The 24,573-nt window shown below is 36.5% G+C and overlaps 3 protein-coding genes across 3 annotated transcripts in view; all 3 read right to left on the bottom strand.

Moving 5' to 3' along the window:
• Positions 1 to 24,573, bottom strand: part of LOC139148009 (uncharacterized) — a 497,920-nt gene that overhangs the window by 299,161 nt on the left and 174,186 nt on the right. The gene's annotated exons all lie outside the window — the stretch shown is intronic.
• The window catches only part of LOC139148011 (retrograde protein of 51 kDa-like), a 119,981-nt gene that overhangs the window by 55,441 nt on the left and 39,967 nt on the right, over positions 1 to 24,573 (bottom strand). The gene's annotated exons all lie outside the window — the stretch shown is intronic.
• Positions 4,711 to 24,573, bottom strand: part of LOC139148532 (myosin-11-like) — a 40,888-nt gene continuing 21,025 nt past the window's right edge. The window contains exons 14-20 of the mRNA XM_070720020.1: positions 20,884 to 21,157; positions 19,139 to 19,284; positions 11,712 to 11,787; positions 10,711 to 10,851; positions 9,084 to 9,209; positions 7,981 to 8,195; positions 4,711 to 4,837 (exon numbers count right to left, since the gene is read on the bottom strand). Of these exons, the coding sequence (XP_070576121.1) occupies positions 4,711 to 4,837; positions 7,981 to 8,195; positions 9,084 to 9,209; positions 10,711 to 10,851; positions 11,712 to 11,787; positions 19,139 to 19,284; positions 20,884 to 21,157 (1,105 nt within the window). The remainder of the gene's footprint in view (positions 4,838 to 7,980; positions 8,196 to 9,083; positions 9,210 to 10,710; positions 10,852 to 11,711; positions 11,788 to 19,138; positions 19,285 to 20,883; positions 21,158 to 24,573) is intronic.

Raw genomic sequence — 24,573 nt, 5'->3', positions numbered from 1 at the left:
AGAAGAAGAAGAAGAAGAAGAAAGTTGAACTCCTATAAAACCAATAGGGGCCCAGCCGGTTGGCTTGGGCCCCTAAAAAGTGTCTAGGTTGAATCATGGTTGTAGTTTGAGGTTACAATGCTTGTGGTATACTCATATCCGTATCGCTCCATTCTGATTACGTTTCCTATAATGCAAAATATCAATTCTGCATGATGCTTAGAGTAAACTTTTAGATACGTACGTTAACGTGGCCACTTTTTAGGTGTTCCGAAGTGCACCTGAAACTTTACAGTAAACATAATAAACAAACAAAATGGCTGCCGCTCTCTGCCTTCGATGTGTTGATGCCGACATCAACATTTGAAGGGCGTTTGAGTCACAAGGATAGTTTGCTGTATACTTAATCTTGAAGGTTTTGAAACAGATTAGGCGATTTGCTGTACGGAGACATATTGTTGCCATAATTGTTTCAAGTAAAGGTGCAACTTACTCTGACCTGATTGTGCAGCTTGTTTTTTATACATATAACTTTTCACACTTTTGCCTCCAAGGAATTACAGTGCACTGTCATAGAAATGATATACACATATGCATCGCCTAAAATTTGTACTTTCGATGAAGAAAATGTTGATAAAATATAGACATGTAATGTCTGTTTTGCCCCTGCAGCAATTTGACTGAAGACCATAATGTGGGCAACATCAGATATCAGACGGAAAGCACCTTCATTTTTTATTGTTTACTTTATTTACTTGCAAGTTGCGACTGTAGTTCGGGAATACTGAGAAACACGTTGGGTTTAACCCGCGTATTTCGACGATTACCAAGGGTGATTTTTTACAGAACATGAAAAAGAGTTGTACACGAATTATCATTTAAAAGCAACAACTTAGAAATTTGAAATGATCTACTGTATTTATAAAAAGCACAGGAAATTACTGTCGTACAAACATTTGAGTCATCAGGGCCGAAAATTTGCTACATTTGGCCATGTGCTGTGAAGTTTGAGTTCTTTACCTTTATCATGCACGACCGGCACCGGCTTCAAGTTCAGAGGGCTCTTGATTGGTTGCCTTCCCTCACATGGCGGTGCATCTCGGAAAGGAGGGTGTACATACGCCTTAATAGGATCCTGTCTAAAGAAATAAGAAGTCCGCAGACTTGAATGTTAGCTCATTGTCCTTAAATCATTTATCTTTTATAGTCTAAATAATAAATAATGAAACGGTACCGATGATAACGGAAAGTTGATACGACTATTTTCTACAATGGTAACATTATAAATTTATAATGGAAAGTATTACGCCACCGTGGCAGGTTTATGCAAGGTTTTGAAATCCATTCAATGTTGAAAAGTTTCACAAGGAAGCAGCATTGCTACTGTTTCTTCCTACGTTTTCAGTAAGGATCTAATAAGGTGTTTGTGTACAGGGCAGTACGAACATGGGAACATAACAATGAAATAGAATATCGGGGATTCAAAACGTTTCAAGTTATGTTCTAGTGGCGAGGAATGTCATGATGTTATATGAGAAACCTTGCCATTCGGAACAAATGCCCGCATTAAGTCGAATGTTGAAATACACATTAACGTCCTTGACATTACTTTAGACGTCAACTGTCATTCAATTTTCAAGTATCGATACCCAATATTCTTCACCACGCGTCGTATTCCAAATACATTCACCAGAAGATGATGTTACTTGGATTTGGAGCAGCATACACAAGATGTTACACGTGTGGTTTAGCTCAATATAAACGTCCTATCGATAACCATACTGCCAGTCTTGTCCAATTGATATTATCAATACAAAAGTGTTCATTACATTCTTAGGATATGGTTTGTAGCTCGTATCAAATCTCGTAAGCTAAACGACTCTCAAGGCAATGTTTTACTATTTCAGATTAACTCTAATACATCCTATTTAGAAACATAGATGTGTTTCCTTGTTCGGACCCATTTGAAGACGTTATGTACTTTTGTTAGGCATAACTTTTACAAAAGGAAATGATGTGGATGAACGCATGTACTTACCCGTCCCCGTTTTCAGGCCTTTTATCATAAACACCTATGGTAGGTAACTTGCCATGTCTATTGTTTGCCGGCGACGAGACTATTAATGCAGTTATTGATCGTGATGGGGAGTGCAGACGATTGGTAAAAGGGAAGACAGAGTGAGAACAAAGAAAGAAAAAGTGTCTAGGTTGAATCATGGTTGTAGTTTGAGGTTACAATGCATTGTGGTATACTCATATCCGTATCGCTTCATTCTGGTGACGTTTACTACACCGCAAAATGTGAATCGTAATGTTTTACTGTAAAAATGGAGATACGTGGTTATTAAACGTGGGCACTTTTTTGGTGTTCCCGAAATACACCTACCACTTGTCAGTAATCATAATAAACAAACAAAATGGCTGTCGCTCTTTGCCTTCGATGTGTTGATGCCGACATCAACTTTTCAGGGGCTTTTTGGCCACAAGGATAGTTTGCTCTATACTTAATCTTGAAGGTTTTGAAACAGTGGAGTTTGGGGCGGATGACGATTGTAAATGCCATGTAATATCATAAATAGTTCTCTCTTGGCGATCTTTTCCATTTCGTCCTTACTATGTTCAATAAGGTATCGGGGAATGTTCGAGCGTAGTGCAATTTGAGTGTCATTTATACTGCATGAGGCTTCAAGTTGGACCGGAGACAAAGTCCACTGCCTCACGCAGCAAAAATGACACATACCGATTATAGAAAGAAACAGGACGATACCTCAGTAACCGTTTACAACGTACCAATACCGACAATTTTGCAAGCATTAGTAAATCTCAATTCTCTGGGGCTGTCCATATATTCTGCCTGGTGCAAAAACGTCGTAATTGTTTTGTAAAGAGACTACACACTTTACAATGTTCTGCACCAGTCTGAAGTGTGTGTGTGTGTGTAGGTGTGTGTGTGTGTGTGTGTGTTTGTGTGTACTCAAAAGAGTTGCATGAGTCCACTAAGGTATTATCATTGTTTGAACTGTGCCCCTCACGTCCCCTTACCCACTATTTTATTTTAAGCAAGTGACTTCATCTTGTTGTAACTGTCCACTTTACAAGCTAATAAGAGAGTGTTATAAAAACAGATTTTAACACGAAGAAAGTGGCAAATTTACCGGTACAACTGGCTTTTTAAAGAAGGAATGTACGTGACAAAAATATTTTCAAAGAAAGGATCATAAAGGAAAGATTAATTAATAAGTACAACTCCGAATACTCTTTCAATCATAGAAATTAAATAAGATGAAGCAATTATTATGACAAAAATTGCGTTAAATGCCAAAAGACCGCATATGACTGAATTGACGCTTCCATTCCAATGCTACATGTTATGTAAGAAATGATGATAAATAATTCGTTTTCTATAAAAAATTGTGTATATCTTTCTGTCTCTTTCGTGAAAGTGATATTAAGAGTAAAAAGCACTCATTCTCACATGCGATTTGCTGTACGAAGAGATGCTTTTTTTTATTTTTCTGTTTCAGTAGAGGCGCAATTTACTTTAAGGGGAAGTTCACCAAGGATGATTTTTACATATGTGCTAGCTTTGTGGTCACTTACCCCGGAAAAGCTATTTTCGCCATTTATAACTTGCATGATTTTTTACACAAAAACGATAGAAATAGTACAGGAAGTTGCCCATGTAATTTGAATCATGGGAAAAAGCGCCAAGCTTGGAGCTTGCATAATGTGATATGGAAGGGACCATTTTCCATGGGTATGGCATCGTCCACTCACCCATGCATAAACCAGGCTTTGCGTATTTACATAATTTTTGTTTATAGTGTCTATCCTTGCATAAACAATGAATCACTTATAATATTAACTTTCCACTGTCAGATTTTGTGTTGCTGTTTACTACTGTGTTACTCTGAGTGGACAATGTGGGGGCCATACCCTTCCGAAGATGGTCCCTTCCATATCACATTATGCAAGCTCAAGTTTGAGCTTTTTTCCAATGATTCAAATTACATGGGCAACTTCCTGTACTATTTTATCCTTTTTTGTAAAAAATCCTGCGAGTTATAAATGGTGGAAAATAGTTTTTCCTGGGTAAATGACCACAGAGCTACCACATATGTAAAAATCATCCTTGGTGAACTTCCCCTTTAACCTGATTTTGCAGCTTGTTTGTTTATTTGGCAGGTTTACACTTTTAATGTAAAGCAAATAGAGTGCTTTGTCATAGAAATGATAGACACATATACACCGCTATTCCGCCATTTGGCCATCACTTTTCGCCTAAAATTTGTACTTTCGATAAAGAAAATGTTGATAAAATGTAGACTTGTAATGTCTGTTTTGCCCCTGCAGCAACTTGACCATAGACCATAATGTGGGCAACATCACATATCAGGCGGAAAGCACCTACAATTGTTTACTTTATTTACTTGCAAGTTGAAACTGTAGTTCCGGAATACCACGAAACGCTTTAGGTTTGACGTGCGTATTTCGACGATTACGAAGACTGATTTTTTTACGGTAAATAGACAAAAAGTTATCATTCACCCTTTACCATCAACATAACATGAAAAAAGAGCTGTACACGAAATATTATTTAAAAACGACAAGTTAGAAGTTTTGAATGATCTACTGTATTAACAAAAAGCACAGGAAATTACAGTCGTACAAACATTTGAGTCATCAGGGCCGAAAAATTGCTAAATTTGGCCACGTGCTGTGAAGTTGAGTTCATTTACCTCTATCATGCACGACCGGCACCGGCTTCAAGCTCAGAGGTCTCTTGAGTGGTTGCCTTCCCTCACATGGCGGTGCATCTCGGAAAGGAGGCTGTGCATACGGCTTAATAGGATCCTGTCTAAAGAAATAAAAAATCCACACATTCGAATGTTAGCCCATTGTCCTTAAATCATTTATCTTTTATAGTCAAAATCATAAAATAATGAAACCTTACCAATAATAACAGAACGTTTAATGGGAATATTTGAATGCACACTGACGTCCCTGACATCTCGTAGACATCTACTGTCATTCAATTTTCAAGTATCGATATCCAAAATCTCCAACACGTCATATTCCAAAATACGTTAACCAGAGAAGACGATGTGTACTTGGATTGGGAGCAGCATACACATGATGTTACATATGTGCTCGAGCTCAGTATGAACGTCCTATCGATAAACATACTGCTTGTCTTGTCCAATTGATGTTATCAATATCAAAGTGTTTATGTCATTCTTAAGATACGGTTCGTTGCTCATTTCAAATTTCGATACGCTTAACGACTCTCCAGACAATGTTTTACTACTACTTCAGATTAACTCTAACACATCCTGTTTAGAAACATACGCGCATTTTCTTGTTCGTACCCATTTGATGACGTTATCTACTTTTGTTAGGGACAGCCTTTTTCAAAAGGAAATGATGTGGATGAACACATGTACTCACCCGACCCTGTTTTCAGGCCTATTAGTACAAGCGCCTATTGTAGTTGCCTGGCCTTGTCCCTTGTGTGCTGACGACGAGACCATTAATGCCGGTATTGGTCGTGATTGGGAATGCAGACGATTGGGAAAGGCAAGACAGATTGAGAACAAAGAAACAAAAAGTGTCTAGGTTGTATCATGGTTTGAGTTTCGGGTTACAGTGCATGGTAGCATACTCTTATGCGTAGCGCTCCATTCTGGTGACGTTTACAACTCCGTAAAATATCAATCGTGATGGTTCACAGTATACGTGGAGATAAGCCCGTTATTAAACGTGACTACTTTTGTTTTGTGTCCGAAATACGTCTGTAACTAATAAACAAAAATAACAAATGGCTGCCGCTATTATGCCGACATCAATATATGGACGGCTTGAAGTAACGAAGATAGTTTAGGTGGGTAAATACTTGTTACTTATGCTTGAAGATTTTGAAGCAGAGAGGAGTTTTGAATAGGTGACGATTGTAATGGAATATTGTACCATAAATAATTCTCTCTGGCGTACATTTTAAGAGTCCTATCATATTTACTTACTGTGTCCATTTGAAATGATGTATTTATGCAAAAGTACTACAAATTACTGAGGTAAAATTTAATTATCAGGGTCGAAAGTTTGCAACATTTCACTATGCTCTGTGAAGCTTCAGTTTCACAGTAAATTACCTCTCTTAGGCAAGACTTGCACTGTCTCCGTATTCAAGGGCACTTGGTGAATAGCCTTCCCTTACATGGTGACTGAACTTCGTAATAACACCCTTTTGTTGGCTTCAGCATCGCACAGTTTAGTCTAAAGAAATAAAAAGTCAGAAGATTTTAAAAGTTAGCCCCTTGTCTTGCAATCGTTTTATCATCAAGTAACGAAACTCATAAAATAATTAAAAGGTATGCTGATAAGAATCGAAAGTTCACGGGAATAATTCTGCGATTGAAATAAAATGGAAAAATTGTTTTAATTGCCGAATTCTCGATGTATCTACGCGATATTTCCCATGAAATGTCAAGGCTAAAAAAATCAGTCACCTTATCATTAACTCCCATTGTTGAAGAAATACCTATGTCATAATATTATACGAGAAGCCTTGCCTTTAGAACCAAATGTCCGCATTTTGTTAGAAGCTGGAAAGTACATTAATATCCCCGCCATTGCTCGAGATGTTTGTTGTCATTCAATAGTCAAGTATATATCTACCAACATACATTTCTATGAAGAGGCAGCCAATTGATACCCGAATTCTCCACCATGTCATATTCCAAAATACAGTAACGAGAAGATGATGTGTACTTGTATTAGGAATAGGGCAGACTGCCAGGATTTTGAATATAATTGAACTTGAGCTTTGTTGCCCTTTGCGAGTGGAGTTCCAAGCTCGTCCGGTACCGTAATGGCACAGGCCAAATAACAGCAGGGGCTGAGGTGACATGTTTTTTCAAAAGTTATAACAGTCCTCCCTCCCCCCCCCAAAAAAAAAGCTACCAAAATATCAGCCATCGCTTTTAGAGTCCCTATTGTTGACAAGAGAAGTTTTGGAGGACTACCCAAAGTTTAAAATAAACTCAGACAGCAGACACATAGAACGAATCAGTAAGCTATTACGGGAGTCTATCTAGCTGATGTTTTCTCAAAGGAGGAATAAATGTCGAAATTTGGTATATATTGTAAAACTTGTGACGCTTGGCTGTTGGAAATATTGACTTCATACGGTTGATCATTAGGTGAAAATTTATCTTGAGATGCTAGATTCTACATTTGCATTTGGGATGTGCTGCACCTGATGTTTACCGTGTTAGTGACAGACAGCATCAATTTTATGAATATGGCATCGTTGAGAAGGACATACTATATAGACTTGCTTACAGCCGGGCCCCTGCTGTTTAAACCTGCAGCTGACATCTGCTTATGGGGGAACTCTAGCTGTCACTGCTGTCGAGGATGTCAATACTGTCACAGTCCCCATTGTGTCGTCAGTGTGCTACTGCTTAAACTATTGCATGTGCTCCACTAGTGCTTTACCATAGTTACTAGTGTGCCAAGTCAATGTGGTTGGTCAGGGTCACTGAACCTGAACTGAGTTTTACCATACACTTTCCAAGTTTGCGGACAAGGCTGAACAAATCAGACGGTATAGTACAACAATGAAAAAAAAAAGGCCCATCCCTCTTCCTCTATCAGCTTCCGATCACAACGGCAAAGATAACGATAAGAATGTCGACCTGACTTAACTCGTCATTAAGAGCTCGCAGGGCAAGGATGATGATTTGGCCGAGCGGTTTTGACTGTGATGTCTTCGCTATGTGACTCGGTGCCGTACATTTTGAGTTCGAATCCGATCGAATTTCATCTATGTCGTTAATTCCGTGACCTACAGCCAGGGTTTAGGAAATGGGGCCTTCAGCACATACGGCAAGCAAGGCGTTTCGAGCAAAGAAAAAGTCATGATATGTACAATGATCTCAACCAATGATAACGTCACAAAGTGTCAAAAACTCATCAAATGCCATAAAAATCCCAATATACTTAGCGTCTTCCTCGGCAATCAGTCTCTTTAAAGCATCGATTTCAGGCAAATGTGGTTCATCCAGACAAATTCTCATTTCCGTTGATTTTTTAATCAGCAACCGTCGCTGCTCCTCTAATTTGCTTGCCGATTTCTTGATTTCTTCTTCTAATTCCTCACGCTGACGAATGGCGGCCTGCTCGACTTTGGCGTTGTCACACTGAAGTTTGCGAATCTGATGTGGACATAAATTTAACACACACGCCCACACATATGAAAACATGAAAACATAAATGTACAGCTAAACAGTGGCAAATAATAAACGGAGGTCAACCAAAGAATGGACATGCTATCTAAAGAGCAAACATTTTTAGACTGCAAGACAAAGGGAAAAGCTTCATGAAGAACCCGACATGTACACATCAACCAAACGGACAGCGAAATGATTTAAGTCAATAGACAACGTCCCGACAAAATAAACGATAACATTAGCTCCGTTAGGGCTGTAAATCATCATCATCATCATCATCGATTAATTGGTCCGGCAATTGACATGATATGGCGAATTACAGGTTATTAAACTAATTTGATATGATTGTATATTTCTGCAAATAAATCTCAGAAGCTCTTTTACGTCAATAAATTGTTTTTGCGAAGCAGTACACTGATATCCCCGGCATTTACATTGACGCAAGTATTGACTCACGGCAATCGTTTTTGTATGCCGTCTAGTGCCATATTGCGAAAGGATCAAAATCGGGACTTGTCTGACGTTACAGTGGAAAACTGATTGAAGTAGTACTACGGTATGTGAACTTGTAGGCCAGTACGTTCTCAGTATCCTCGCCAAAAGGGGACAGTAAAGATCGGATCGGCATATACAGAGATGACCCGCTTGTATGAACTCGATAATCGTTTGGATTGAAAGACAGAAAGGATAAAAAAAGAAATAACGAAGGTGCTCCACGACCCGAGGAGGCTACAAATCTCCAGCAAAGCCAACCAAATTGTTACACATTTTCTGGATATCACACTAAATCTTGCGCACGATCAACTTTCCTTCGATGGCTACACTCGACAACGAATAAAGTAATAAAGAAAACAAATTCAAAAGCGACCTTGCCTCAACTCTCAAGGAAGAAATTAGTTCCTCCTTCTTCCCCATTTCAGCTTTGAGTAAGCACTTTTCCATTCTCTCCTTCCTCAGCTCCTCAGAATATTCAGCGATCTTCTCCTGTAATTCCTTCATCTGTACATGACATAAAATGCTAATTTAGTGGCAAGAAAATAAACAAATAAATAAATAAATAATGTGTTTACACACACACACACACATATAGATATATGCATGTATATATACATGTGTAAATATAGAATAAGGTGAATCTCAGATACATGGACCAAGTCATAATCATATACTATATCAAAAGTGTGACGTCAAATAGGAATATTACTCCTATATTATGACGTCACACTATTGTATATCCGACTACGATGAAACAGTATACGTTATGCAAACTGGAATAGCTACATCGACAGCAACATGAAAAGCAACATAGAGCGAAAAATAATACCCAGGCCTTCACTGTTATAGTGGTAACGAAACGTCAGTAAGTTTATTGTTCGAGTACAGTGTCCGAGATGCAATGAACGAGAACTTGAATAGTAGTGTTTTGAGAACGACCTTATTTATACACCCTTTTCAGTCTAATTTTACCAGAAAAGTCGACTCTCTAGCGTTTTGAGAATGCAATCGCGAGCAGACTGGCAACGAATTGCATCCACTGGTATAAGGTGCAGACTAAAATTCACTCGCGTACGGCAGTGCATGAGGCAGATATCAGCATAATTTCACATCAATTCACAGCTTTTGGGTTTATCATTATACACTACTGCATGACATACGATGATTTGATGTACATGTTTGTCGGCAAAAAAAAACTGAACTCTGGTCGTTTTTGCTCTGTGTTGACGAAAAGCAGCAAATAGCTTGCAATAACGCCCGAGTAATCGTACTCCGCGTCATTGTTACGGCGATTCCATTATCAGTAAAAATCCAATTGAAGCAAATATTATGCTTTTGCGTATTTGATACAGTTTCGCGATGAAATAACCATGTACTTGAAAATGGCCCGGAGCGACGGGTGACAGTCTGGCTCATGTAGCATTGCATGATCGCATTGAATTGAAGATATTCTTTCAGTTCACACTGGATTTCAATAGAAAAAATACAAGCACTGTTATCCTCCACTACATTTAACAAAACACAAACATATAAAAAATAATCAAAGACACCTTACCTGAATGTCCAAGCAGGCAATTTTTCCCTCGTAATCTTCGTTAATACTAGTCAGCCTTCTTATTTTCTCTGTGTTTCAGTCTTCTCCTTCGAAGCTTTTCGATCTCAATTTGTAGCTCATTCAACTGTGCAAGGTCAAATGTGATAGAATGCTCGGTTGTACATTTTACGATACTTGATGGACATTTGACTTTTGACAAAAATGTTTGTAGCATTCTAAGCCAATTTCAATGGCATTTGTCAAATCATGATACTTTCACTTCCTAGGTAGTTGCCATGTAAACATGGGCATCAAAAGGGACACAATTTTTTGGTTTCGAGCTAAAATACGTCTTTGCTGACATTTTCGTGAAAATCGGGCCTATTCTTATACATCAGTGCGAAACATCAGTGCGCTCATGTTAGATCCACACTCCGGCCCACTCACACTGGTCGTTCAAACTGTACTCACATTTTGTCTGTATCTTGACTCAACCATGCACTTGTACTGCCGCATGCGATTTTCAAAGTCATCCTGGCATTTACACACTAGGACTTGGTTCTGTTTCTGCTCTACCTTTCTGGCGTGCATTTTGACCTCTATTTCAAGATGCTGTTTAATGGAGGAATTCCCAGAAGATAAAAAAATTGATGAGGCATTTTGAGAAATCATAAGTAGGTCTGTAGAATACCAACTCGTTTAGTGTGTTAGGTATTGTCGTCACGTTTGGTTCGTATGGAGACGTAACGGTTTGTGGGTGGAATGCGGTATCGGAAACTTGTTGACTGAAAGACCCATTAACACAAGGCAGGGCACCCTCTTCCTCTTACACACAGGGAAATTACGTCGGGTAATATTGCCTGACAGTAATCAGGAGACAACGTCATCTATACTAAAGATGACCTAGTGATCAAGTTAGTTACAATAGTCATACTGAGAAGAGATGGTATATACAGGAAAGTATAAATCTGTAGTGAAAGACATGTACAATCGGCGTTGAAGTCCAACTGTTGTGGAGTGGCCTCATGCCGTGGTGAACTAGTCTATTGAAAGATGAATATGTCTCTGATTTGAGAGGGCAAGGTGTTTTCTGAGTATACGACTGATATTAGTCTACTGAAAATATGCTTTGAAGTCGTCATGCAATGATACACACACACACAACACACACACACACACACAACACCATATATATTATATATATATATATATATATATATATATATATTACCATGTAAGCTCAACCTGTACACTAGAATCATCAGTCAAAGTGTGTCTTTTAATGCAGATGCAAGCAGATTACAGATGCAAGCAATTGGATTTTTTCATATTTACGTCAACGTGCTTTGCGGTGAGATGAGCCTTGGTAAGTCAACTGTTTCTTTGGTCAATTCCTGCAAAATTCATCAGACAGGTAACATTGACAAAAAAGGTAATTTCGAGATACGAAATACCAGTATGACTTTTAATACCTTATTCTGGGCATCAAGTCTTGCACAGCGAGCTTCCAGAGAGGTGATTGTTTTTTTCGTATTTCTCGCAATCGCTCTTCAGAGTTGAACATCTAAATGGAGAACCAAGAATACAGGAATCAAGGACCACACCAGTATTAGTTGCAGACTTACAATCGCCTCAGATAACATCAAATGACTGTAGAACGATTCCGAAAGTATTGTCAGTCATGTCGATAGAAGCGCTTGCGCCTCTTGCAGCACCGAGCAAATCCTGTGGCATGTGAGTGAGTGACAGGTTAAATGTACTGACATTCTGGACAAATGACATAATTAGAATAGCAATTAGCGTCAATCGCTAAATGTAACTTCTCAATTAATCACATCATTTGCTTTCCATCATATATTGTAAATGTTCCACAATATAGCCCTAACCCTATTTGTACAACAATTTTAGTCTCCAAACAAAATGATAATCCTTTTAATGTGCTTATTATTTTTTTGAAAATATAACAGCAGATGGTAGATTAATAGCAAGGAAATTAAAGATTGCAAACTCTCGTAGTCATATCACTTTTAACTCAAACAAAATAAGCAGAGTCTAAAGTTAGCCAATGAAATTATTTCGTATCAATCTACTAAGTTCCAGAAAGAAGCTAACTTGCAATGCACACTTGCCAATGACAAACAAAGCGACGTCGAACTCTATACAGGAGCAGCTTTTTAGCTCTTGTATATCACATGCAAATAGTTTATTTGCTGCCTGTGAGATATCGTCTCAGTCATATTAGTCCGTGGGCTGGAGGGGCCCACCGTGCACCCCCCACATCCCTACTACTTGGGTATTTTTTTGTTCTTTAGGACCTGCTGAACAAGAAAAAAGATGTTAACATTGGATATTTTGGGATGCACTACCTATCTGGGCTGGTTTTTGATTTGCATGTACCGCAAAAAATGGCGAAAAATGGGTAGGGGTAGGGGGTACTATATCCTCCCCTACACTGAGTAAACTAGCATGAAATAGCACAAACCATACATTTTTGGAAAGCTGAGATTCTGCTCTTTATGAAAAACTGCAATTTTACCAAATAAATTTGTGTACATAGATTAGGACGACTTTAAAATGATTTTTTTGACAATTTTGAATTTTTTTACCCAAAATACCATGTAACAATTGTGATTTACTTGTTATTAAGCAAAATTTTGACAGCTTTTTGTGTTTCAATTATTTATTCCCACATATTAAACAAGAAAAAAGTGTTAACATTAGATATTTAACTATACACTACTTCTCTTGAGTCAATTTTGAATTGCGTGTATCTGTATGGGGTGTGCAAAAGCTAGGGGTAGGGGTACAACATTCTTTCCTTGATGAAGTAAACTGGCTTGAAATGCCATATACCCTATAGTTTTAGAAAGCTTAGATACTGGTCTTTCTAAATGCATAAAGTTCTAGTGAAAAAATATGACGTCATAGAATTGGATAACTTTAAATTTTTTCTGGTAATTCAGTATTTTTAACCGGAAGAAAATACGATAACTATTGTTTCCTCCTTATGAAGCAAATCAAACACATTTATGGATGTTATTTACTAATTGCAATGTGCTGAAGAAGAAAATAAATGTCAAAAGTGGGTATTTACCATGCATTATTGTCTCTAGTCACTAAATAGCAAGTTTTGCTACATTGGTATATCGTGAATGGGCATTTTATTGTTATGCAATGAACTAATGCACAGCCTTAAAAAGAAGACTCGAAAACGTGCACACATAGTCATATTGCCATTTTCTCCTTCAAGTAAATAGATTATTGACGACTGTCTATTGTTATAATTTAATTTTTAAATATTTTTCTATAAATAATTTTGTTAAGGCGTATTTGGAAAATTGTCTATGCCTCCTTGTCTTACTTTATATACAGCAAGCATTACTAACAACCTATTAGGCCGAGGCTAGAGGGGGCGTCTACGTGCACCCCCTCAACCCACAGGATAACAAACCTGTAATTTTCAGAAGCCTTGGGATCCCTAAAATAAGAAATGGAATTTTAACAGACAAAATATTGGGACTCAATAGCTGTTACGGTCATGTTTTGAAGGGTACCACAAAATCACGATTTTGTGACCCACGTGGATTTTTGTCAAACCTGTCTTCTTGTACGTGATCTGCTGAGCTTACTGTTTAACATGACCTAGATTATGGGGTATCATTAAAAGGTGATTTATTTTTCTTGAAAATGGTATATAGCAATATGCAATATCTTCTATAGTTTTCATGAAATAGGGCCATAATTTACCCCATACCCCAAAGTTTTATGTCACAAATTACTATCAAAACTAATCTAAATTCCACCAATTATTTACCTATGCATAATACAAAAGGCAATACTGTGTATTAACTTGTGTTATTTGTTACAGGTACATGTTAGAAACTTGGAATAAACTTTTAACAGAAACAATATTGGGATCCTGTAGCTGTAACAGTCATATTCTGAAGGGTACCAACAAATAACAGTATTACTGACTCGCATTCGTTTTTGTTAAACCTATCTTCTTGTAAGTCTTCTGCTAAGCTTATTTTGAACATAACGAGGCCAATGGGGTACCATTAGAAAGTTAATTTACTCATCTTTAAAATGATATGTTGCAATATGCAATATCTTCTATAGATTTCATGAAATAAGATCAAAACTTACCCCATACTCCAACGTTTTATGTCGCAAATTACCGTCAAAACTAATCTCAAATTCTACCAATTATTTTCCTAGACACATTACAAAAGGCAATTCTTTGTATAAAATATATTTTATTTGGTACAGGGACATGTAAAAATTATGAGTTAGACTTTTAAGAGACAAAATATTGGTATCGAATGACTGTTACTGGCATGTTTTGAAGGGTACTGTGAAGTCAGAGTATTACCGACTCGCATATGTTTTTGTTAAATGTGTCGTCTTGTAAGTTTTCTGCTGAGCTTACTTTTTACCATAGTCTAGATTATGGGCTGCCATTGGAAAGACAATTTATTTTTGCTTTAAAATGACATATTGTAATATACATATCTTCTATAGTTTTCATGAAATAGGACCAAACCTTACCCCATACCCCAAAGTTTTATGTCACAAATTACTGTCAAAACTAGCATTTAATTTCGATAAATTCTATAAAAAAGACAAACTTTGTATGAAACCTATTTTATTTGTTACAGAGACATTTCCAACTATAAAAGATACCACTAACAGGATAATTATTGTGATTTAATAGCTGTTAGCATCATAGTTTGAAGGATAGCAGGATATATGTTGCTGAAACCCGTGAAATTTTATTAAACAAGTTTCCATGAAATTTATCTGCCAACCTTTATTTTATCCGTAACGCAGATTATAGGGTATCATTACAAAGCTTTTATCACTCTTTATTTTAGCATATGATAAAGTGCATTATCATCTGAAGTTGTAATGAAATGGCAAAAAACTTACCCCAGCCCTTAGTTTTATTTGCAAACTACATCTGTTCGAAAACTTTGCAGTTTGCGAATTTGGGATATGGGGTAAGTTTGGTCCTATTTCATGAAAACTATTGAAGATATTTCATATTACAATATGTCATTTTAAGGCAAAATTTTCTTTCCAATGATAGCCTATAAGATAGGTTAGAGTAAAAAGTAAGCTCAGCAGATGACTTACAAGATGACATATTTAACAAAAACACATACGAGTGGGCAAGACTGAGACTTTACAGTACCCTTCAAAACATGACAGCAACAACCATTCATTCCCAATATTTTGTCTGTTAAAAGTCTATCTAATATTTGTAACATGTCTCTGTAGCAAATAACATATATTTCGTACAAATCATTGCCTTTTGTAGTATGTCTAGGTAAAAGTTTGGTAGAATGTGAGATTAGTAGTGATAGTAATTTGCAATATAAACTTAGGGGTGTGGGGTAAGTTTGGTCTTATTTATTATTTCCTGAATACTTAAGAAGATATTGTATATTACAATATGTCATATCAAAGAAGAAAAAATTACCTTTCTAACGATACCTCAATAGCCGGGTTATGTTAAAAAATAGGCTCAGCAGATGACTTATACTAAGACAGGTTTAACCAAACGTATGCGAGTTGGCAATACTGTGAGTTTATGGTACTCTTCAAAATATGACTGTTACAGCTACAGCATCACAATATTTTTTCTGTTAAAAGTTCGTTTCAAGTTTCTAACATGAACCTAAAGCAAATATACTAAATTTAATACAAATCATTGCCCTTTATATTATGTCCCGGTCAATAGTTGTCAGAATTTGAGATTAGTTTTGGCGGTAATTTGGAATATAAAACTTTGGGGTATGGGTAAGTTGTGGTCCTATTTCATAAAAACTATAAAAGATATTGCATATTGCAATATATTATTTCGACTAAGAGTAAATTACCTTTCTAATGATGCCAAACTTGTTACATTATGTTAAAAAGTAAGCTCAGTAAAAGACTTACAAGAAGACAGGTTTAACAAAAATGTATGCGAGTTGGCAGTACTGTGATTTTGCAGTACCATTCAAAATATGACTGTTACAGCTACAGCATCTGGATATTTTTCTGTTAAAAGTTTATTTCAAGTTTCTAACATTTACCTGTATCAAATAAAACAAATTTGATACAAAGCATTGCCCTTTGTATAATGTCTAGGTAAATAATTGGTAGAATTTAAGATTAGTTTTGACAGTAATTTGTGACATAAAACTTTGGGGTATGGGGTAAGGTTTGGTCCTATATCATGAAAACTATAGAAGATATTGCATATTACAATGTGTCATTTTAAAGCCAAATAAATTGTCTTTCCAATGGCAGCCCATAATCTAGGCTATGGTAAAAAGTAAGCTCAGCAGAAAACTTACAAGACGACACATTTAACAAAAACATATGCGAGTCGGTAATACTCTGACTTCACGGTACCCTTCAAAACATGCCAGTAACAGTCATTCAATACCAATATTTTGTCTCTTAAAAGTCTAACTCATAATTTTTACATGTCCCTGTACCAAATAAAATCTATTTTATACAAAGAATTGCCTTTTGTAATGTGTCTAGGAAAATAATTGGTAGAATTTGAGATTAGTTTTGACAGTAATTTGCGACATAAAACGTTGGAGTATGGGGTAAGTTTTGATCTTATTTCATGAAATCTATAGAAGATATTGCATATTGCAACATATCATTTTAAAGATGAGTAAATTAACTTTCTAATGGTACCCCATTGGCCTTGTTATGTTCAAAATAAGCTTAGCAGAAGACTTACAAGAAGATAGGTTTAACAAAAACGAATGCGAGTCAGTAATACTGTTATTTTTTGGTACCCTTCAGAATATGACTGTTACAGCTACAGGATCCCAATATTGTTTCTGTTAAAAGTATTCCAAGTTTCTAGCATATACCTGTAGCAAATAACACAAAGTTAATACACAGTATTGCCTTTTGTATTATGTATAGGTAAATAATTGGTGGAATTTAGATTAGTTTTGATAGTAATTTGTGACATAAAACTTGGGGTAGGGGTAAATTATGGCCCTATTTCATGAAAACTATAGAAGATATTGCATATTGCTATATACCATTTTCAAGAAAAATAAATCACCTTTCTAATGATACCCCATAATCTAGGTCATGTTAAACAGTAAGCTCAGCAGATCACGTACAAGAAGACAGGTTTGACAAAAATCCACGTGGGTCACAAAATCGTGATTTTGTGGTACCCTTCAAAACATGACCGTAACAGCTATTGAGTCCCAATATTTTGTCTGTTAAAATCCCATTTCTTATTCTAGGGATCCCAAGGCTTCTGAAAATTACAGGTTTGTTATCCTGTGGGATGAGGGGGGCTGTGCACGTAGACGCCCCCTCTAGCCTCGGCCTAATAGATTGTTAGTAATGCTTGCTGTATATAAAGTAAGACAAGGAGGCATAGACAATTTTCCAAATACGCCTTAACAAAATTATTTTATAGAAAAATATTTAAAAATTAAATTATAACAATAGACAGTCGTCAATAATCTATTTACTTGAAGGAGAAAATGGCAATATGACTATGTGTGCACGTTTTCGAGTCTTCTTTTAAGGCTGTGCATTAGTTCATTGCATAACAATAAAATGCCCATTCACGATATACCAATGTAGCAAACTTGCTATTTTAGTGACTAGAGACAATAATGTATGGTAAATACCCACTTTTGACATTTATTTTCTTCTTCAGCACATTGCAATTAGTAAATAACATCCATCAATGTGTTTGATTTGCTTCATAAGGAGGAAACAATAGTTATCGTATTTTCTTCCGGTTAAAAATACTGAATTACCAGAAAAAATCGATTTAAAGTTATCCAATTCTATGACGTCATATTTTTTCACTAAAAGTTTATGCATTTTAGAAAGACCAGTATCTAAGCTTTCTAAAACTATAAGGTATATGGCATTTCAAGCCAGTTTACTTCATCAAGGAAAGAATGTTGTACCCCTACCCCTAGCTTTTGCACACCCCATACAGATACACGCAATTCAAAATTGACTCAAGAGAAGTAGTGTATAGTTAAATATCTAATGTTAACACTTTTTTTCTTGTTTAATATGTGGGAATAAATAATTGAAACACAAAAAGCTGTCAAAATTTTGCTTAATAACAAGTAAATCACAATTGTTACATGGTATTTTGGGAAAAAAAATTCAAAATTGTCAAAAAAAATCATTTTCAAGTCGCCCTATTCTATGTACACAAATTTATTTTGCTAAAGTTGGTGTTTTTCATAAAGAGCAGAATCTCAGCTTTCCAAAAATGTATGGTTTGTGCTATTTCATGCTAGTTTACTCAATGTAGGGAGGATATAGTACCCCTACCCCTAACCATTTTTCGCCATTTTTTGCGGTACATGCAAATCAAAAACCAGCCCAGATAGGTAGTGCATCCCAAAATATCCAATGTTAACATCTTTTTTCTTGTTCAGCAGGTCCTAAAGAACAAAAAATACCCAAGTAGTAGGGATGTTGGGGGGGGGGGGTGCACGGTGGGCCCCTCCAGCCCACGGACTATATAGCCGAAGGGCTCAACTGCAAACATTAAGTACAGGTCATTTTCACATAATGTTAGGCACTAGGATGCACTAAAGTGTACAAAACAGATGAGTCAGAGCGTCAATAAATTTTGAGGCAGTGACCCGAGTTTGGGACATAGAGAAAATAGGGCAAAACGTTGTTGAAACCAAAAGCACAGAATCAAGTTAGAAAGAGCAAAATAAATACAGACATACCTCATACCTGCTCAGACAACTGAGAACATACTAGTAGCTTTAACGACAATACAACCGGTTATTAAAAAAAATATTGACGTTCTCGACTTTTTATGTTTTCTGTCAATCCTCGTTTTTCATACCCAATCAGTTGCTCTCAAGTCGCACTCTCTTACCTTTTCTCAAGGCGGGATTCAACTTCAGAACTTAGCTCTTTTTCGAAACGATGTCTCTCCCTTATCCTTTCCAATTCCTTTTCGTAAATTTCTCTGATCTCCTTCTCTAAAGTTTCAATGTGTTCCACGAAGCAAGAAGAATCAGTCTACAGAAAGTTCATATTCAAAACAATTATAAACCTCCAATCTATCTTTTAGCATAGCTCATCTGAATTTTGTCGAGTCATTCAAAGTTAGAGCTCGATTAAAAGGAAAGCTGTTCTAATATATGTTTACCGGTATAAAACTTCAGTTAACTGTAGCTTAACAAGAAGATCTTTTATTGGTTATTTTGCAAACTCTTTACTGTTATGAATCATCAAAACCAATGAGCGAAACCAGAAATACCATCAGGCTACTGAAGAACATTACTCTACAGAGCTGGTAATTTGCATAACTGCCACTTAAACTGGCTTGTATCCATTTGTCCATGTGTCTCTTTTTTGTTAACCCAAGACGTCAGTCGGTTCCTTTCACCGTCCTCCCACCTATTATCTTCCATCTCATTTTTCATAACCTCCATTAACTTAGTCCATCCAACATGGCACTCCGTCCGTCTGTTATAAGGCCACTCATCACTATTTGTAAACCAACAGAAATCTGCCCCCTTTTTTAATTAGATGTCTACTAAGGCCCACTGACAATGCTAAAGAGCAAGCGTTTAATTAATATTCATGATATCCATTTGGTCACACATATTAAAAACAAGATTTTAAAACATTTGGAAAAAAAGGTACGGTAAGACAACCACAACATGACAACTATTCTGCCTTATTTCGCCTATGTCATCCAACAATCTTTAAGGGAGCCGTCATTATTATGGCCTTGAGGTCGGAAGAATTTCATCGAAACTCTGAATTTCGAGTAAATCCCCTATCAACCATGATGAATTCAGTAACCCTCTCTCCAACACAGATATTTTGACTGACCCCTCCAACTTAAAAAGTTAAATATCAATACATTTATTTGTAAAATTTACAAAAATACAGCGATAGTAAAGGCCATTCAAATTCTGCTGTACTCTGCTAGATTATCATCGGTTATCTTACGACGGTTGGAAAAGGTGAAACCAACAAAATGAAATTCAAAGTCGCAACAATATGTAGATATAAAGCTCACGGTATAACCAGTATTCAACGATATAGTCTTGTTTACTATGCATGGGTATCATGACAGGGGTTTCACTAAGGCATCTGACAGGGCACTACACATGGGAGGTTAGGGAAAATGTAAGGCGGGTTGTCCCCTCTCTTGAGTGGAAAATTTTAAGAAGTTGATGTGTGCAATAGTGCAATCTGGTTCAATCTTAGAGTGTTTTTCAATTTTCATTTTTATTCAGTAAAACTGCTAGAACATCCCAGGGGAGGGCACGAGAGGGGGTGTCCCCCGTCTTGCATCGATAATTTTGAGAAATTGATGTATGAAATGGTGCAGTCTGAGAGGTATTTCAATTCATTTTGCATCAAAAATTGAGTGCCCTTTTTCTCTCCCCATTTTGAGCAACCCCCTTTCTATTTTTTAGTGACTCCCCCTAAGACTTCTTCGACCCCGCCGTAAATAATGTCGGCTCCCCAATGCCTGTGTAACGCGTATCCTTCAATGAATATTTGCTCCTTAAGGAAACATTGCCATATGAAAGTCATTGCTTGTGCACAATACAACAGCATCAGATCTCTTGTCTCCAAAGTCTATCATATGAACCTCACCTGTGCGCAAGCTTCATTCTTCATCGCGTGAACCTTTTCAATGTACGCAATAAGCTTCTTGTGAAGGCACCGTAGCTTGGCTCTCTCCAGCTCGCGAATTGCTCCATCACGAGGTGATGAACAGAAGCTTGCCTCACGGTCCTCACCCGGGCATTCGAAGTCGCACTGAACAGAAGACATTTGCTTAGCGTCGATGACTCTCTCAGTGCTATTGCTGTAGTGTTGGCGATGCTGTGGCCGCTTTGAAAGTGTTGATCGTACAGTTATCTTTTTCCTGCGAGAATATATGAACGAGACGTCTTGTGTCAATGACGATTCTTCGGACGAAACTTTTGCAAATACCGTTGTAGGCTTAAAGGAACATTGAGAGTGTAATAGTTTCCAAGTAAACACGCCCAATTCGGGGCATCAGTTTTCTAAATTTCAACTGTCTATGTGATAAGTACATGCCATTGGAAGAAACTTGGTAAGTTAACGAACAGACGACCAATATTTCAGTTATTAATAGTTTAAATTAAATGAAAACCAACAGTCTTGGAAACGAGCACCTTGAAAAGTGTTGTATGACAAATTTCAACGCTTGCGTAATTGCAAATGATATGTTTTAACTTACTGGACTAGGTCGCGGATTTGAGTTCACGCAAATTTACTAATAGAGTTAAGGTTGTTGTGCCCGCGTGTATGTTTGTTTAATATCTGAAGAACTACGAAAGTTGTTAAGCACAGAAACAATTTTGGAATCTCTAGAAAGAGTTTTATTTTTGCATCCATGGGCAAAATGATAGTGATCTTGAAGATAACAGGCCGATACACAGTCTGAAACCTTAGTCCACAGCTAAGTCCCTACAACCGTCAGTCGTTCCGAGGGACCGTATAAAAGCGATATATTGACATATTCAGATTTCACAAACACAATTGGCGGACAAAGTACAAAACATGTACGATTCTCCCCATTCGTATGTCTGTTAAGAGGTCAATTACAAGATACTTTGAATGCGATGCGATAACTGTCGATAAATAAATAACCAGTCAATTCATTATAAAAGAGCTCTACTCTTCCTGTACGTAAGTACATCACCAGATGCCAAAAGGCGTTGCACGTTCAAAAGCTTGTGTCGCCCAATGCCACTTCTATTTTGTAAAGATTAGTTCAAAGTTAAGCAGTCTGTTAAATAAAGATTTATATTTTGGCAGATTTTACTTTTTTAGGGTGACAGAAAAACAGTCGTAAGTTTGGTGTAAATTTAGGGAAATGAGTGCTAATCATATTTCGAAAGAATGTAACTCCACTCTGGCTGGGCCAAATTTTCCGAAATTTTCACTTGTCATCCATAAAATACAATAAAGTAAATACAACAAAACAGAAATTTTGTACAGCAATATAGTCCTTGTATTTGAAATACAAGTTATTTCAATTTTTCCTTGTCATGTTTCAATTACTATTTTGATATACATAAGAATGAAAATGCAAAACAAAATTCGGCGAGTTTTTCTTCTACATAAACTCTAGATTCAAATAATAAGATATTGGATTTCATTAAGTAGCGTCAAGGTTTTGGCAAAATTATCTTTTTATTATTTATTTATAACGAAGTTGAGTTTTTTACCTTAAAAATATCTACCCCTGCACCCATCGAGTAAAATAGTGCTACCATACTTAATTTCAGATTATCTGCGTTTTGAAATATACAGTATGAGGGGGTTTCATGTTATATTTTATATTATTACTAAGAACATTTGCTTTGAAAAGGGTACGCCACTATAATTGATGTTAATGATCCTCTGTTATGATAAAGCCATGTTTGTGGGATTGTATAACAGCAGTGCGTTGCTAAGGGTTGAGCTACTCATTAATTTGCCTTGTGTTGTGTCGATCCGAACAGCACTTTCGCATACAGCGAAGGCTCTAAAAATCTTTTTTTTGCGTTCAGTACAAAATTATAATAATGAAACAAATTTTTAAAAATCATGTAAGCATCTCCAAACGATGTGAATTTCAACTTATGTCATACTTTCATATATTTTTGTAGTGTGCGCACTTGCTTTTCTTTAATAGGATTCAGAAGATTGCATGGCAATTATATTTTCAAGATAATAATGCCAATATTTTAACAAAAGGCTTTGACTGAGAGAAGCCATAACTGTAGTAGAATATCGGTTCAAAAATGCATGTTTTGGTCTGAAGAGGGATCTTAATATGAAGTTGATTGAGGTCCATATACAAAAAACGGTGCATGAAAACAATATTTACTTCGCGATAAGTTTGCATGCGCCTTCTTGCGTAAGTCAGTGGTTTGATATATCTTATTATTCTTGTGTTATATCCGAGAGACAACTAGAGAAACTGCACGTTTAGATCACAAAAAATCAAATTCTGCGATCATATGTGTACGCGATGATGACTGTTGGATCGGCTGTTGTATGCGCAAGGCCGCGTTGTCATCACAACGATAACAATACACGTCACACGTGTTTACACGAAGTCAAAAAGTCAAACACTGGGCGTGAGAACGTGTAGGAGGAAGTTTAAGGGAGCTGTCAGTTATTACGAGGGCTTGGGCGTTGAAAGATTGAAATGCGTGTATAACCTTACCAGAACAGCTTGGTCCAAGGGACTCCCGTTCGTACCCTACATGTATGTTCACACCCGTTTGATTGTGCCTCTGTCATGCTATTATTCTTTTGAATTTGACCCTTGTTTTTCATATTTATGACATACTAGGTCTTCGTACCAAAGGGATACTACTCGTATAATCAGTCCATATGGTGCGCATTATGTGTATATCTATTCCCCTGGCCTTTGACTCCAATGTATAGTAAATTTATAGCTTTATATGAAATTCGAATATCATATCACATCGAATATCATATCATATGCGCATATGCACAATTTAATTCGCCTAATTGAGTCAATGTAAAGGCACAGATACACCCGCTCATATATTTTAGGTTTCACCAATTTAGTTATTGCTGAGTCTTCACATTCAATCATTAGGGGAAAAGAATGATAATATATTGTAGGATGGGTACACGTGCCAATAAGTAATATATTGTTTAAACGTCATTTTACATTATTTTTCTTTTTTAATTAAATTTTCATGTTAAATAACTCAGCAAAAACTCAATGGGCGAAATCCAAAATATATGAGCGAGTGTTAGATATAGCTAATTTAGTCTTGGAAAATTTTTTAATTTTTTAATAGTTTACCCAAAGGCTTCCATGAATGAGGTGACATTTTTAGTGAATCTAAAGATTATATTTGTTGTACATATATGCTGTTCTTAGATTCGAGTTGGTCTCAAAATGCCTTCGCGAAAACCATTTGTCGAACTTCCAAGGCATGAAAATTGGGCAAAGGAGAAAACAGCCATTCTGTCTGAGGATTACCAGATGCATGCATGAAACTTACGTAACCGATATTAATTTGCACTTGAAGCACCATATATATATATATATATATATATATATATATATATATAATATATATATATATATATATATGTGTGTGTGTGTGTGTGTGTGTGTGTGTGTGTGTGTGTGCGTGTGTTTAGACTACCAATCTTTGTGCATTCAATACCAAAGAAGTCTTAATACAAACGAAACCATTCAAAAATCTCTTTTAACATCTCTGAACAATCTGTAATATGTATGTACCTGTATGTATTTCATCAATTTTCCATTTTTAGGTT

This window comes from Ptychodera flava, chromosome 13 (genome assembly GCF_041260155.1).
Source record: "Ptychodera flava strain L36383 chromosome 13, AS_Pfla_20210202, whole genome shotgun sequence".
In the NCBI taxonomy this organism is placed as follows: Eukaryota; Metazoa; Hemichordata; class Enteropneusta; family Ptychoderidae; genus Ptychodera; species Ptychodera flava.
The sequence above is the reverse complement of the archived record's forward strand: the minus strand, read 5'-3'. Positions and strand labels throughout refer to the sequence as shown.